Here is a 16,714-nt window from a genome sequence, read left to right on the forward strand (position 1 = left end):
GCTTTGACAAAAAAAGAATATATTCCGATGTAACACCAACATTTTGATTAGTAACGGTAACTACATATTTTTTCAGTAACTGATTACAGTTACATTTATTATTTACACTTGTACTTCATTAGTAACACTGGTTACAGATAAAGACTAATCCCTGAGTGCCTTATTTCACAGTGCTGGATGACAGTTTGTACTGTTACCCACATTCTGCACTGGGAGTCTTTGTTTTCAAAGCTTTTCTAAAAATGGAAGCTGTTGCCTTTTATAGACATAATTATTATAATTATTAATTATTTTTATCTGAATATAATTTATCTGCTTCTTGCAGTTAGAACACACTGAAGCTAACACTTTGTTTCTGATGTGCGTCAGCTTTATTTTGCAACAATCCATTATCACTTCATTCTTGTGTTATATTCCTTTCCTCCAAATCAATTTGAAGCAGAAGTTAATAGCATGTTGAATCAAAAACTGTCAAGTACAAAATGTTTTCTTTTAAAGTTTATTAAGATTCTTTGATTATCTACTTTCAGTCTGTTTAGTATGATATTTACCATTTTATTTTTCCTTTATTTGTTACTGCTGAGTTTTTAAAAATACCTATCAACACATTGCCAAAGTAACTATCCAAAAATGATTTCAAACTGAATAATATTTTGGTATATGGTTTGGTAGTAATACCTATTAAACTGAAAGGTGTCATTGTGCCAGTGGTTCTGATTATTTTGCAGGTAAAGAGTAAAGGTTGACATTCAGTAGTGGACTTTTCTTTTTTGTCTTCCCTATTTGTTCACAACTGCACCCAAAATTATCTTTATTCAAACTATACTTTAACACAAAGGTTTAAGAAAAATCTGTTAACAAATATTTATGATTTGCTAAATGTGCATATACAAACCTGTCAACTGGTTTCTTCAGCAGGGTACTTGTGTATCAAATGCTGATGGGAAATGTAGAGAAAGGGTCAAGGTTTTTACATGGTTAAAACCTGAATTCAGTAAAGGGAAGACAAACAGCTGAGACCTTAAAAACCACATAGCAAAGATGCCTCTTTTTCAACAAAAATGTGTACCACTGACATTTATTGGATCACAGAGATACTTGCTTTTTCTGAGAATATAACATATGTTCCACCACTTTCAGCACACAGTGCATGGAGTGAGCTGGATATTGTATGTGGAGGGCCTCAGGGTTCTGTTTTGGGACCTAAATTATTTATATTATACATTAATGATATATACAAGGTTTCTGATTTAGTGAAAGTGGTTTTGTTTGCTGATGACACTACCATATGGGCATCGGGTGAAAACCTACAGCAACTCTCTGGACGGGTTACACAGGAACTTGAGAAGATAAAGAAATGGTGTGATAGTAATATACTATCTCTGAATTTGGATAAAACTAAATTTATGGTATTTGGGAATCGTAGACTAGATAATGAACTTCAATTGAAAATTGGGGGAGCTAAAGATTGTGTATTTCCATAAGTAGGCGGCGGCCGCTCTGGCAGCAGCCATGCCAGGGGCTGGAGGGGCCAAATCTGAAGCCAGAGGCAACGGCCCTCTGCCTGGAGGAGGAGGGCTCATGGAGGAGATGAGTGCCCTGTTAGCAAGGAGGTAGCGACACATCATATATTACTCTTCGATTCAGTACGTCTCAAAATAGGCACTTGAGTCATATGAATGAATTTCAGATCTTGTTTCATATACTACAGAAAAGTGAAACTTGACACAGTTGCCATACAGTAGATTTAGCAAACCCCAATGTTGGTCGCAATGGATTTTGTTGTGCCACCTGAAGAATAAGTTCATGTACTCATCACTCTCACTATTCCTCAGTATTATGAGATGATATGTAGTAAAATCGTAATTTAAATGCACTTTGTTGCTGACAGAGAAGTATCACTGTAAGATCTAGAGAAATCTAAGGAATTTAGGTTTTAAAAATGTGGAGTTCAGGAGGAATTGTGTGGTCTGTGCTTTATGATATTAACATTAAACATGATGATATGTTTTTAAAAATAGCAACTGTTTTTCAGAAATAATTCTGGACTCTGTCTTACAGGAGAAGAATTGCAGAGAAGGGCTCATCACCTGAACCTGACCAGAGATCAGTAAGTACCATAAACCAATGATGGTAAGATGATGTCATGGGGTAGGACTGGATAAGTCTGACTTCTTCCTACTCCATTCAAGCATGTACTAGGTATAAGCAAATTGATATTGGATTAGCATTTGTTGGATATGTGTAAAATTACATGTTGACATATCAACTGTCTTTACATGCTTGAAAGAATAAGTCAAATCAAATCATTTCACCCTCATGCAGGAGTTATCTTTTCCAAACTGAAAGTTCATGGTTGTAGATATAACACCTGTTCAAATCAAGAAACAAAATGAAAATGTGACCTAAACAAATGTGACATAAAGAAGGGGCCATAGTTAAGATGCACATTCCTAGTGTCAATTCTAGTTCATTTAAAATGACCCTGAGCAGTAATCTTTGTAAACATTCCTACATTTGCTCCAAGCTAAAACAAAATGGAAGAAAGAAAAGCTTGTGCCTCCTTATCCACATGACATATTCTCCATCCTTACAAACTGTATAGTACAAAGGAGGAAATTCCTTTTATAGGCATGCTGGTGTTCTTGTTTACATACTGTATGTTTCTGTGCATATACAAGGGACAAACATGACACCACTGTTTACTGAATCATTAGATTCCTAAGATTGTTTTAATTTTTCACCATTATTTAGTATGATACTGACAGTAATAGAAATACACTTCATAAATAGTTATATGCTGTATTCAAGGAGTAAATTCAGATGCTCCAGCAATAGATATGTTGGGGGCTGACAGCTGTTCTGCTTATAGTTAAGGGGCAACCGACGTGCTAAGGAAAAGACAGAGAGCAACAGAGGTCGTTCTGAGCTAGACTCTGGATCAGTCTGCACCACTCAGCTCTCTTCTGGGTGATGTAGGCCGGGGTGATTATTTGTACAGGAAGGCGTGGTGAGCCCTCTGCCCTGGCCTTCTCACACAAGGCCTCAGCAATACAGATAACATACATGCCACAGTCGTAGCTGTTCTGTTGCGATGGGCAGGGCTCCTCCACAAACAGTGCTTTTCTCCCTGCACCCAGGAAAGGCTCTAGCTTGCTAGCAATGCGCCGTGCATGCAGTGAATTGCTGCCATTTTGAGAGTCATAGTGAGCAAAGTGGTTGGAGTTGTGATGGTAGAGCAAAAGGCTCCAGTGGGATCCCCCAGCCGTTTGGTTGGAGTTGTCATTAACAGCTAGAAAGACCCAGCGACGGGAAGAAAGATCCAGTGGCTCCAGAAATAGGGCTAACTCATCAGGGCAAGAAGCACACTTAATGAACTGGGTGACCTCTGGGCTGATGAAGATGATGGCCTCCCCCAGAACTCTGAAGCGACCAGCAGCAAAGTACTCGAAGGCAAAACCAATGACTTGGTCATTGAGCCAGTAAGGTCCTTCCAGTAAGGACACATCAGAGCGCCGCAACAGGCTGTCCCGGTAGCTCAACACTACAGGGTCCATCCTCCAACAGTGTCAGCCTGAAAAACAGAGAATGATTTTAGTGCTGACAGGTTTATTGATTAAATGATTAGTGAATCATTATCAACAATTTTGATGACTGACTTATCATTTATCAAGCAAAAAGACCAAACATTTCTTTTGGACTGCAGCAGTAAAATGTTCATGAGTAATGAGTGGTCATCTTTGTACTGAGTATTTTTACTTTTGATAAATGAAGCATCTTTTTCTAAATGAAGTACATTTTCTTGATAATGCTTGTATACTTTCACTTAAGTATACAAGTGCTCTAAATGCAGCACTTGTGAGTGTGGTACTTAGCACTTTCACTTGAGTGTCAGGTCTGGAAACTTCTTCTAGCACTGACTGGAGCTAACAGCATGATCTCGATTTAATTTCTTGGTGTGGATCGTTTCTCGCTAACACACATTACTAGGAAAGAGCTAATCGCATTCAATGTTACCTTTAAATATTTACAATGGCATTTGATTAGCTATAACTGACAAACTACAGGGGACCGGTGTTTGGTAAAGCCGCAGCGGAGAGCAAGAATACTGCAATGCGTTTAAATGACCGCTGAATCGGTCTTGCATTAGCATGAGCTTGCTAATCACCACTTTCACCATCATACGAAGCTAAACAACTCTGCTAAGCAATCATTTTAGCCTGTCAAACATAACGGTGCACTGTCGAATTAAAAACAGATGATGTTGTTTCAATGTCCATACCTGTAGAAAAACACATTCAAATATAAAGTATCGCGTAAACAGCAGCACTGCTCCCCATTGCAATAGCTAACGTAAACCGCTACAACATCAAGACCGTAAACATTTTGCGACAGTAGGAAGGAGAGAAGCTCGGCTGTGATTGGCTGGTTGCATCCGGGTAGCTGCGTAGTACATTTACTGAAGGGATAACCCTGTTTCAGTTGATTTCAGTACACTAGTCCTGGAAACTGTACAACTTTTCTATTATCAACAAATAAATTACTTTGTCATTCGTTTCAGATTTTATTTCATATATGTTTGGGTGCTAATGACTATACTACTTTGACCGCACTTTGACCATGCATCATAATTTATGAGCTCTCATGATTTCTATGTAAAATCCTAAATGGAAAGGTAACTAAATCTGTCAAATAAAAGTAGTGGAGCAAAAAGTTCAATATTTAGCTCTAAAATGCAGTAGAGTTATCAAGTAGCACTGAAAGAACTTATATCAACTTTGTACATAGTGAAGTACTTGAGTAAATGTACTCAATGATTACATTAATGTACTTACCATTTTACAAATAAGACAATAGACAATAACTGCCGCTGTCAGCAGGTTTATATAAACGGTGCGATTTGATTTAACCATCAAACGCTTGGCCTAAAAGCGCAGCCATGGACCCCCGGGGGACAACTTCACGCAGATCAGCCATGGATGTACTATTTCTTGTTAAGGGTACTTCCTGGTATTTCATTCTGTCCCCACCCTAGTGAAGTTGGCACCTCTTTTTCTCCCCGCCCAGCAGCAGCGTGAACGCGCACAGTTGTGCGCCTGAGAGTGGCCGCACTGATTATCAAAGCACAGAGGAGTTTTCAGTCACAGTCAGCGAGCTGCGAGAGACGGCTTCTTAATTACATTCAGACAGGTTTGGATACAAATGCGTAAGTTTTCAGCGCGGACTTGACTTTCGAGTAGTTGTTTGGAGGCGAGCGACGGGAGAGAAGGAAACAAATTAATTCAGTGAGAATGTCTGGAATTAAACTAGACCTGTAGGAATTTTGTGTGGCTACGAGCGCTGGAACCCACCTTGGGAAGAGACGAAAAACTTCAGTTCCACTCACAATTTACTTCAGAGTTCACGTCTGGAGGTAAGAGTGTGATGCTTAGTAGCCTGGTTAGACGCTGGCGTGGTGGGCTGCCCCGCAGTGGGAAGAGAGGCTTTGAGGCTGGAAGCAGCCAATGAATCCACGTCTGTGCAAGAATCTTGTTCCTTCAATATCTAGGCTACTCATTTTCAGCAACACAGTTTTGAATTGTTGCGCTTTTAACCGTGTTGTAGACAGTTCAAAGTCGGATATTAGGACATTTGGCGAGGGTAATCCTTTTGCGGGAGTCCATCCGTCTTCACCAGGTTTGTTGTGTAATATAGAATAAAGCTTTACTGATGCTGCACAGGTGTAGTTTTTACCCCACAGTCCGGTGTTGAAGCGTAGTGCGCGAGCTGACAGCGCATAAGGAAAAGACGAGGCTTCAAGGTGCCGTGCAGCTTGACCAACATGGCTAATCAGGTTTATTCCTACATGTTTCTTCATGTTGTTTTCCAGATACTGCAGACCAACTTCATGTTGGCCTCGGAGTCCACCCATTCTATGCAGTGGCCATGCAATAGGCCTAATGACTTAAAAGTGTCATAGCTTTTTTTATGTATTGAGTCCTCAGTTTATCTGAGACACTTCAAGCCATTTTTGTTTTCATCTTGGGCTACTCCTGTTAGAAGCACGACTGTCATTTTCATGCAATGTGGCCCCATTACCTACCATGGCCAGTTTTTCCCCATCAGTCTCCATACTTTTTGTTAGAGACATGTCAAGCTATTAAGTGTTTTCATGTGGGCTTCCTTCAACTACTTGCACAACTTCCAGTTTTTGATAAATATAATGCAGTGTGGCACAGGTAGCTATTATGAACAATTAGTGCATTTTTTTTTTTTGTTAAATAAAACCTTTATATCAACAGGGTTATTAAAGCGATTACATGCTACAAATATAAAGGAGTTAACCATGTTGCTGAGTTTCTTAATTTAATAATGGATAGTTTTAGGTAGTCATTGAGCCGTAGGGTGCTTGCTGCTTTATTTGTACATTTCTCTTTAGGAATATTGTATTTGTCCACTGTTTAATTTCAACTACTGGTGAACAGGTGCAGCATTCTGCTGTGTTCCTTTTTCAGTTGTTCTCATATGTGTAACCATATACCTCAGTCAGGGGTCATTGTTGTGATATAAATACAAATCTCAACGACAGACTAATTTTGTTTTGGGTACTTAAAACCAGTTTCCTATTCATTTGGGCCTTCACCCACTACATACACAATCTCTAATTTAAGATGGTAAAAATCCTTCAGTATGCCCCAGTGAAACGCTGCTGTTAAATCAGTCTTATTTTTGTCTCAGCCTCTTCACTTTGCATGCATAGGCTCTGTAGATTTTGAATAATATGTCAGAATATTGCATACAAACATCCTACTGGGCAGGATGTGTGTGTTATTTAGTAGTCAGACAGCGCAGCTTAGCTTGCAGCAGTGAAGGCAATGCAGACTGCAAAGCTGCTGTACAGGGAGGTCTAAGGGGGTGAAGAAGCTGCTGAATCATGGTTGTATGTCTCAGTTGTCATGGAGTTGACCTCATACAGGTTTTACAACAGTAGACAACCTGATTCTGTGCAGTATGTAGCTTTAGTAAAGCTGAAAGGATTTTGTTTTTATGTTGTGTAAATGGCACACTGGTATTCCCTCTGTCTTTCGTCTACAGAGTATGTGTGTGGTACTCAGTGGTGTAGTTGAAGTATCTGTTTTCCTTAGTGTTTGTGGGGTATTTTATGCCTTCATTATATAAGGGAATTTCTCATAAAATGAGGGGAGAAAGATTTGAGGAACCATGTGCAACAGAGGTTTCCACTCGGACTCAAAATAGGGGCAGTTCACTGTCAGTGCCCACACCCACAAGCCACCAGGGTGTCCCTAATCATCATCTTTCTTAAACCCCCATCACTGTATTTGTGTAAGTTATATAACTGAAAGATTTAGAATGGGATTCATGTGATGGTTTTCTTTACCAAAGGTTTTGCCTTGTTTTTTGTTTAATATCTGCAAAATAGTAAAATAAATTACTTTAATTCAAGTAGATGTGAGGTTTCCATACAAGCTCGTCCTACTCTGAGATCAGCACAGGTGATGAGAGCAAAGCGGGCCTGTCCTGCAGGAATGTGAGGTCTGAGAAGATACAGCTGCTGTAGCCGACTGAGACTCCAGCAACTGGTCCTAGTCGAGATCTGACACCACACAGGCCCTCTGTCTGTTATTTCTGAAAGACTGCATCACAACGGGATGTGTCTGTATTGAGCCACATCGTGGACATCGTCTGAATGATTGAGGCTCTGGATTAGATCAAGACGTTCTGCCTGTTGTCCTACTTTGAACACATGGGAGAAATTTAAGAAACCTTTGAGACATTTTGATGAATTTGTATGTCTTGAAATCACAAAACCTTTACATGCAAACCGTTTCATTTTTGCAGTTGCACAATCTTGGGTTCAGACATTGTTCTCTCAAAGAAACGGTCAATACCTTCAGGTTTTGTCGCCTTGTACATCAAGTCCTGAAACCCAGTTAAACCTTGGGTGTGGCGTCACGCTTGGCCAGTCTTTTTCTTTTTGCTCAACTCAAGTTCATACAGATTATGTTGCTCAGACTGTAACTGTGTCCACTGCCCGAACCTTCTGTTAATTAGTCACCAATAAGCACTGTGGCCATAATGTAAGCATAACTGAGATTTTGGAGTGTTCTCATAGTTTACATTTATTACATCTCAGGAAATTGTGCATAAAGGGAAACTTCAAAGCAATGATTATATAGAGGGAGAGACTTGCGTACGTTGAGTACAGCCCTGGGCCTCAGAAGACACTTCCCCTGTGCTTTCCCTGCATTTTAGATCATCTCAGGTATGATGAGAAACAGAGCAACCATCACAGCAGGTTTAAATCCTCCTGACATAAAATATCTATCAGCAGTACACTTTTAATACATGTAATCCGATATTCTTCTGACAATGAAATATGGTTTTAGAAAATAGTGCTGTGGCCTGCTGTCAAAATTACAATGAGGTAAAGAGACCTATCTCTGCTGGGCTGACTACAGCAGTATATCCTGATTCTACACAGTCACCAGAGTATCATTTTTATGCTCAAATAAGCCAGTGGACAAAACATCACTTTTTCATAGTTGTGGTTTCTGTAAAATGGTATCCTTGGTAAGAAGACTACAACAGGTACCTGGACCTGTGTATCAGAATTAATGTCACTGCTCTTCAGAAACACGGTGTTTGAAATGTACAGTTGTTCTCTTGGTACTAGATAATCTGTTGTGTGACTAGTGCTTCTCTGGCCATTGTGAGTTGTGTGTACTCTAATCTGAAAATGGACTGACCCATCATCACACCTCAACGTGCTACCTGTGGAACCCAGCTGCAGCTTGTGTTTGGGGGATATCACAAGTTATGTGCTGCATGCTCATGTGACTGGGGTGTCCTAAAAAGTGTTGTGGTCACATGATGGGATTGTGTGGTGTAACTGGCTGGCTTGCACATGAAGTCATTAAAGAGGAACCTGCTTGTGTTGCACTGAACAAAGCCCCCTTTTCTTTAGCAGGCCATTATATGAGGGAGGCTTTGGTCTCAAAGGCTCAGCTTCCCTGCGCTTTGCATTTCCACTCATTAACTCGCTGGTGCTAGCAGCTGGAGTGAGATGGAGAGATGAAAGTGCATTTGTGGTGTTCTTTGTAGTTTTGTTTATGTGAAGTGATCTTAAGTTGCTCTTTTTAACGAATCCCTTAAAATGCAAAACAGCCAGCAAGCAATACTTGATTGGGTTGGAGGCTACATTGTGTCCTTTTAAATTACATTCCATCCTTTAAGGTTTTGCTTTGTATCGAGAAACAAGTGTTTAAAACTGTTAAAGTTTAAACACTTGGAAAATCACTGAAAAGTTGAATGCCATACAAAGAAATGATGTGGTTGCATGATTCAAAAGGGCTGTGATTAAATGATGGAGTTAGTTATGGAAATGTGTCCTGTTTTGTCTTTTGCTGTAAGGAAGTGAATGGTTTGGGCAGCTGAAGAAGAATGTTTGACATTTTTAACATAGTGTGGTAATATAGCAGTGTTAAAGCACTCATTAAAGACCTAATTTTAAAATTACACACTAGTTAAGGTACAAACATATCATCAGCAACATACAGTTTTCAGTGGCAGAAGGCTCCAGATGTCAGCAGCCACATCCCTGCAGGGTTTTGGCAGCACAGCACTGGAAGCTAAAGTTGTGATTTTCAATTTTTGTGTTTTGTCACACAGCTGTGACAATAGCTACTGGCCCTCTGTGGCCTTATGGTGCAGGCTGGACAGGGCCCATGGTTAATTCCCAGGCATGCGCTGTATTGGTACACTGTCCATTAGCAAAGCAGCGATGCTATGAGACCACAGTCAAAATTGTGATTATCTTCAGCCTTCATATAAGAGCATTGGTTCCATTATGTGTGTCATAGCATCAGAAAATAGTAAAATATTAATGTGGATATTTATACACCAGCACTGTGTTTTGGTTTGTTTCCTAAGACCAACTGAGTGCTAAATATAATATTTAGACCTTAAGGGAACTATGAGGTGTATTGATCCTATTTCTGGGATACAGGCAAGTTGAGTGGACAGGAAGAAAGAGCTTAGAGTTCAGTCTTTGCAGTTCTCTGTGGCTCTTATCTGTGAAGAATTCTGGCACTTTACAGTAGTCTGTGCTCTGGTCAGAGTGAGGCGAGAGGGGATGAAGAGCGGAGATAGTCGTAGGTAACTGACAACAAACAGGCTCTGATAAGGTGGATTTCAAATGCTCACTAATAGTTTGAATGCTTCTTCTATCTAATCTATACTGTAGATATCAGTGAAGTAAATGAGCAGATGATGTGGGCTGCTTTGAGATCAAGTCTGGCCATTAGCTGTGGAATTACAGTCACAAGTGTAGCCTCTTAAGTCTGTTTGAAGTGGATATTTTTGTCATCTTTAAAAAAAGAGATGGAAAATATAGTTGTCTATTAGAGGTACAGGTGTTACAGCTGTGCTCTAGTTGTCACCATAACATTGTGTTAGTCTAGTCTATTGACATATTTGTCTTACAGGCGAAATCTGTCAAATGTAGGATTAATATAATGAGTTTTTTTTTTAATGCTGTGAAATGACTTATGTATCAGATGTTTAAGTTTTTGGTCACATTTTGTCTGTTTGCTGTCATAATATTTCACAGTTTACTTACCAACGTTTGATGCAATTTGGTGGAAACATGAGGGTACAAGTGATAGGTTTTTATTAGAGATGCACCGATCAATCGGCAGAGATTGCAAATAGCCAGTTTTCATTGTGATCGGTCTTGACCGGTGACTGGCCGATAACTCTGTGAGATTTCAGATTCTGTGCCGATGAGATTTAGAGGCACAATACTTTGCACTGTGCATCCAGTGGCACAGACCAAAGCGTAGCACGTGCAGTGTGTAGCATCTTGTGTGCGCTTTGAGCAAGACTTGGACTGGCCACCTGTTCACGCACTGGAAGTACTTGGTGTTTAAAAAAAATAAATAAATAACAAAAAAATAAAGTGCACAGAGCAGCCTGCAGAAATGTCTTGGGAGAAATCTCCAACAAATAATACACAATAAAAAAAAAAATGTACTGGCTACACATGAAACACATGTATGTGTACAGTGTATCCAACCTGTGGTAAAAAAGGCAAATATAAACTACACACTGAGCTATGTGCTCAGTAATAACAGTTCTGTTTCTGTTACCTGTTACACCTGTTTATATTTGAAGAAGTACAAATATCACACACATGTAATTTTTAGTTGCTTTGTTAAAAGATAGAGAAAGATGGAAAATGTGAAACTTTGCTTTATTTCTATTATGTTTTTTTAATTATAGAAAAGTTAAAAAAATGTTTGTGTATGCTGTTGATTACTGTTCTTACAAAAAATTGTCTCTAGTTTTTATCTTGATACAGGTACAAATAATTATTTTTCTTATGATTATAAGACAAGAGTATTTTTTACATTTTTCCCATGAACTACTATATATTTTACTTGGGTAAAAAAAAAATTGAACTATCTGTATGAAAATTATGGGCATTATAATAGCTAATTATTAGACCGTACAGCTTTGGCAGTGGTATATGCTCAGGGTGTTTTCATTTTGTAATGAAAATAGTAACAGTTAACAAGAAATGCACGTTCTGTTTGTAGAAACAGGTGAAAGTGTCTTCTTGTGTGCTTTAAGTGCAATTTAACCATCTAGCAGACCGGGAAATCACCAATAAGAAAATATCTATTAAAGTATATTCTCAGGATAGAAGGGCTTACATATAGTTCTTTATCAATCTCACCAAACAGAGCCTTATGTAGTTAAAGATCACTGATCATTAAAACGTCAGGTCATAGTATTGATAAAGAATGACATGTGCTTCCACTTTTGGTGCCACAGTTTTCATTTTAATGTCTCTGCCCTTTTACTTTGGCACCCACCTGTATCCATCCTGATTACCCCGTGATTTCAGAGCAGTCACTTAGTAGTCTGGTTGACTGATTATAGCCAGACACCCTGGAGACGATTAGAGGGTCCCTATTGTCTCCACAAAGTCAGAATCCTCCACGCAGCTGAAAGAGCCCACTTAACAGTCTAGTTCTTTCAGCATAGCAAATATTTTTGCTTTGCATGTCATGTTTGGCTGAGCTATGAAAGTAGACTTGAATGCCACCTGTAAAGTGTTAGTTTAGGAGATGAACAGTTTGAGCCGGCATGAGCTTAAGAGTTCAGATGGAGGGGCTGAGAAAATGAAGCATTGTTCTGAGAGCGCACATTAATTAGTTTTGTATTTGATGCTTATTTTCTGTGGGTACATAGTCCCTTTGGTGAAATAAGTGAGTATAAAATGTCGATGTGCATGCTGTCGGTTCATTTAAAGCATGAAGATGTTCAGAGTATTGAGAGGCATTTCTAACAGAATTGATTAGTCAGACAGGAAATTAGTCAATAACATTTGCAGGCTCTTGTTTTTAGAACATGGAAATCTGCTGCTTTACTGTGTTTTATGCTATCTCTCAAGTATCTTTGGGTTTTGCATAAATCAGGAAATTTGAAAATGTTACCTTGCACAGTGGGAATTTGTTTTTTTTTGTTTTTTTTTAAATCATTTTTGAACAATCAATTAATAATGTGCTGAAGAAACAGCACATAGGGCTGCAAGCCCTTTATTAGAGAAGCTTCACTCAGATATTTAGCATATTTTGGTTGTAAAGTGACTGAAGTCATTATCGTGACAGTAATTTTGTTTGATTTGCCTATAATGAACCAAATAGAATCGGTGCAATGTCATGTTGATATTTCCAGCACAGTTACACTAGGGTTTGACAGCAGAACGTTTTAACTTGCCTAAAACCAGGGTAAACACACATTTTTGGCGCCCATCCAGAAGAATCAGAGAGTAACCGCTTTTTTTAGACTCGTCATTTTGCAGCAATATTTGGTGATGGCAGAGGAAGAAATGAATTGAAAATATGAAGAGATGTCAGCGTTTGTATTTACAGTGGAGCAACAGAAAAGCAAATACTGTATATTGTGTTTTAGGTAAGAGTCTCGGTGCTTGTTCTTTCTTGTCTACAAACTCTTGTCTTTCCTGGTCATTGTTTTCTGTTGCTACTGTTGTCACTCTCTGCATGTACACAAGAAGCTCGGAATAAAACAAGACCATGCATGTTTTCTAGGCTTGTCAGAAGGCACTCTGGGAAAATAAGATTTTAAAAACTAAATGAAAAGAACCATGCTGAAGGAAAATGGATGCAACAAAAGTCAGTTTCCACAGAGAAAACCCCTGAGAAGACAGGACAACTATGGATTGATTAATGGTATCTGGGGAAGGAAATTTCCTATAACCTAGAAAATCATGTCAGTTTCTTGTTCACCACATTTTTACCAAATGTTGCCCCATGGCGTCTCTACAAGCTTTCAGTGTGCCAAAACCACGAGAACATGGCATGATGCTTTACGTACCCTCTCCAAAGATTCCTGCCCACATCATTCGTCATCTCCCTGAAGCCTGGAACCAAACTTGTGTTATCACACTGCAGCTCTTGCTGTCTCTCTGTCAACTCCGGCTCTGACAGCACCAGCAGGCTCAGATTTCAAAAGCCCTGTGGTCTGCTGAAGGCAGAAAGAAGGCAGCCTTTTCCCCATCTTCACAAGAGACAGCGTGAGCCTGTGTCACATTGCCCTGTAATTACAGGTCATGTTTTTTTTTTTTTTTTTACTAATACACTAAACAGATGTGCTTAAAGTTATGCTTTACATTCAGATCCTGCATTGGACATGATGACCTGTCATTACTTTCTGGTTAAGGCGTATATTATTTCTATTGCTTCAATGACTTGGATGTGAGAATAGTTTTTCTGTTACCTTTTGAGTATGACAAATTACACTGCACTTTCAAACTTATCCATGAGTGTTGTCTGGCATACTACATAATAACATTTTCCTTTGATCGCTGCTGCCCACTCATGTGTCCCATGATTCATAGTTGCGTCTCAATAGTTTTCAGTGTAGGTGTGCATGCCCTTAAGGAAGACGTCTTCCCTCTGTGTTATTATGCAGTGCTTCACAAAAGAAACTATTTGATTAAATTCATTGAAGCTAATTGGCATTGAAATGAACTCCATGCCTGTACCCTAAGGGTAAAAAAGAACTTTTTTCTTTTTGCTTTAATGTCTTTTGCTTGCATGCTTGACCTGTTCTCAGGTATCTGAACTAAGAAATGGTATCGATCTCTCGGTGCACATTAGAGGACTTCTGTGTCGATCAGTGTGTGGTCGGAGGCCTCTTGGCACTGTGCTGTGAGAGCAGCTATAGTTATTACTGCTCATGTGTGCTTGGCTATGGAAAATGAGATGAGTCTTTATAGCATTTGCAGCTGCTTTTACCCAGAATGTGTGTTTGTTTTTGCAGACATGCTCCCATTACCCACTAGCCTGTATGGACATATATACTGTGTCCGTTTGTGTTTAGATCTAGATGTTGCCTTTTACATATTCAGGGTTTCTGGAGGAAACCTACAAGTGTCCTGGCTGCTACTCAGTACTGTTCTTGCACCAGGCCAGGTGACTGAATAGGTCTGTTTTGATCCAACAGACTCCCCTTTCTGAGGGCTAAATGGAGTATGCATAATCCAGGTCAATGATACCTCCTAGTCTTCATCTTCCTGTTGTTTTCCTTCCTCCTCTTCTTTTATCCCTCCCCTCTGCTGCTGCTGCTTGATAACACCTCACCAGCCACTGCCTCTAGTGCACTTTGACCTGCTTTGTTTGAGGTTTATCCCAGTACTGATGGGTGATGGAAATGTTTTTTATCCACACACACACACACGCACACACACACACATTCATTGTGACATAAAATTTTAATTTAAATAAGAAAATTACAAACTTTGATAAACTGTCGATAAGGGACATTGCTTGATAGTACAGCCTATCAAATCACAGGAAAAGAGGCAGTTCTAGCCAATCTCATGGTCATTTTTGTTTTCTATGAACAGACAATGTGCACTTACCAAGCACACAGCAAGGTTGGTTGAGTTAGCTGAGCACAGCACGCACCATGTGGCACTGTTGTGGTAACATTACTACATTTGAGTCATGAAGATGAGTGCTTTCTCATAGTGGTGGGAACGGCATCTCTTTGAACAGAGCTGGGCCTTACTGCTCTGTTCCTTTTTTCCGTTCCATTTTTTTTTAAATTTTTTTATTTTTATTTTAAAACACGTTTGTGGTGTCATTAAGTACTGAAAGTGCATCCATTTTCAGGTCTGTCACGTCTCGGTGTCTCAGTTTGACTGAGGGCAGGGCTTAGATACAGCTACTGTGATTTCCTCAATGCACTTCAGCACAGTGTGACAGCTTTCAATTTCATTATCATTTATCATAACAATAGTAATGCCAGTAAAATAATAGATAAATAAATCCCTACAAGTAGTGGGAATTCAAAAATAGTCATTTTGTCCTTGCAGTTATCTGCCTTTCAATTTGTGGCTAAATAAAATTAATCAGAAAATAAGATTCAAGAATAATAATAGTAAAATTACCAAACATTGGTGGAAGAAGTACTGAAAGGCTTTGCTTTTGTAAAAGTAGCAATATCACAGTAAAAATACTGTTACAAGTAAAAATCCTGTGTTCAAGATGTTACTTGGGTAAAAGTACAAAATATGGAGAATGGCACATTTCACATTATTGTACATTATATTATTGGATTATAACTGATGCCTCATTGTGTTCATCAGTCAAGCAACCAAATAAGAAATAATGACTCGATTGTGACAACTGTTTACCTTTTGATATGAAAAAAATGATTGTGATTAAAATATTTTGCTATGTCACCCAAAACGGCAACTAAGAAATGTATTGGGCAGGACATTTAACAGTGAAAAATAAAGTTGTCACTTCTGTCTGGTGGACTAACTGAGTATGGCGGTACTGTTTTGAAACGTCTTTTGGCCTTTCTGTACCTCTTTAATTTCTTGTCATATATATGTGGACTTACACTCAGACTGATAAGTTTGCTTTGAGCTAATATCAGGTAAAATATCAGGCTGGTGTTACTTGTTAAAGCCTTTCACTTTGTAAAAAGAGTTTTCTTTTTCATTTCATATTTGTGTCAGAGCCTGCATATGCAATCCTGCATTTACATGCGTCATGCAGTTGTTTCAAATGTCATCTAAGTGTGATCCTGTGTTTCTTTTGTGTGGGTGTGTGTCTACCACAGTTCAGATTCAGTAACACCTCTGTTGTTTGAATGTTTCTAAAATCACACATGTTGATTTGGTTAAAATTGTTTATGTTTTAGAAGATAGAAGTTAAGGGAATGATTTCCCAGGGAATCATTAGGCCTAAACACTTTAAAAACAACAGCCCATGATGATGTGCCTTCCATCTGCTGGCCTGTTATAGTTTGGGTGGTGTATTTTTCCTATTCCTTTGGCCAAATGTAAACTGTGTGGCGTCATATCGATATTTCCAGAGCTAGAATGGAATCTGAAAGGAAAACATTTTTCCATGCAATAAAACAATAAAATGTAAACACGAGGTCAGTTCAAAAGCAAGGGCCTGAACATGTATTATCACTTAATGCTCATTAGTCATGGAGCACGTCTAATTTCTAAACCTACATCTTAATTATCCCGTAATTCATTATTGAGTAAAGGGGAACATGTTGAGAAAACTGCACACACAGTATCCCTTGAAATGAACTTGAAATAAATGTGACGTATGTTGTAATTAATACATTTAATTTGTAGTAGTTTTATTATGTAATGACA

General features: G+C 38.9%; 2 protein-coding genes across 10 annotated transcripts in view; one reads left to right on the forward strand and one right to left on the reverse strand.

The window, feature by feature from the left end:
• Positions 1-2,713: 2,713 nt before the first annotated feature.
• senp8 (SUMO peptidase family member, NEDD8 specific) lies at positions 2,714-5,416 on the reverse strand. Of its 4 annotated transcripts, none has more exons than XM_020605696.1 (2): positions 5,352-5,416; positions 2,714-3,574 (listed from the first exon to the last, which is right to left on the reverse strand). In XM_020605696.1, the coding sequence occupies exon 2, from the start codon at positions 3,555-3,557 to the stop codon at positions 2,892-2,894; it is 666 nt and encodes a 221-aa protein (XP_020461352.1). In that variant the 5' UTR covers positions 3,558-3,574; positions 5,352-5,416; the 3' UTR covers positions 2,714-2,891. The 4 variants fall into 4 exon arrangements, with proteins under 4 accessions (XP_020461352.1, XP_020461350.1, XP_020461351.1 ...); XM_020605694.1 differs by lacking the exon at positions 5,352-5,416 and adding an exon at positions 4,836-4,975; XM_020605695.1 differs by lacking the exon at positions 5,352-5,416 and adding an exon at positions 4,283-4,396.
• Positions 5,057-16,714, forward strand: part of myo9aa (myosin IXAa) — a 91,825-nt gene continuing 80,167 nt past the window's right edge. For all 6 annotated transcript variants that reach the window (XM_020605687.1, XM_020605692.1, XM_020605688.1 and 3 more), the window contains exon 1: positions 5,057-5,413. The gene's annotated coding sequence lies outside the window, so the exon portion shown is untranslated. The remainder of the gene's footprint in view (positions 5,414-16,714) is intronic.

Source organism: Monopterus albus, unplaced genomic scaffold (assembly GCF_001952655.1).
Source record: "Monopterus albus unplaced genomic scaffold, M_albus_1.0 scaffold72.1, whole genome shotgun sequence".
NCBI lineage: Eukaryota > Metazoa > Chordata > Actinopteri > Synbranchiformes > Synbranchidae > Monopterus > Monopterus albus.

What these genes read in the sequence shown, in the direction of transcription:
- senp8 (XM_020605696.1), bottom strand. Translation starts at nt 3,557, where the DNA reads ATGGACCCTGTAGTGTTGAGCTACCGGGACAGCCTGTTGCGGCGCTCT.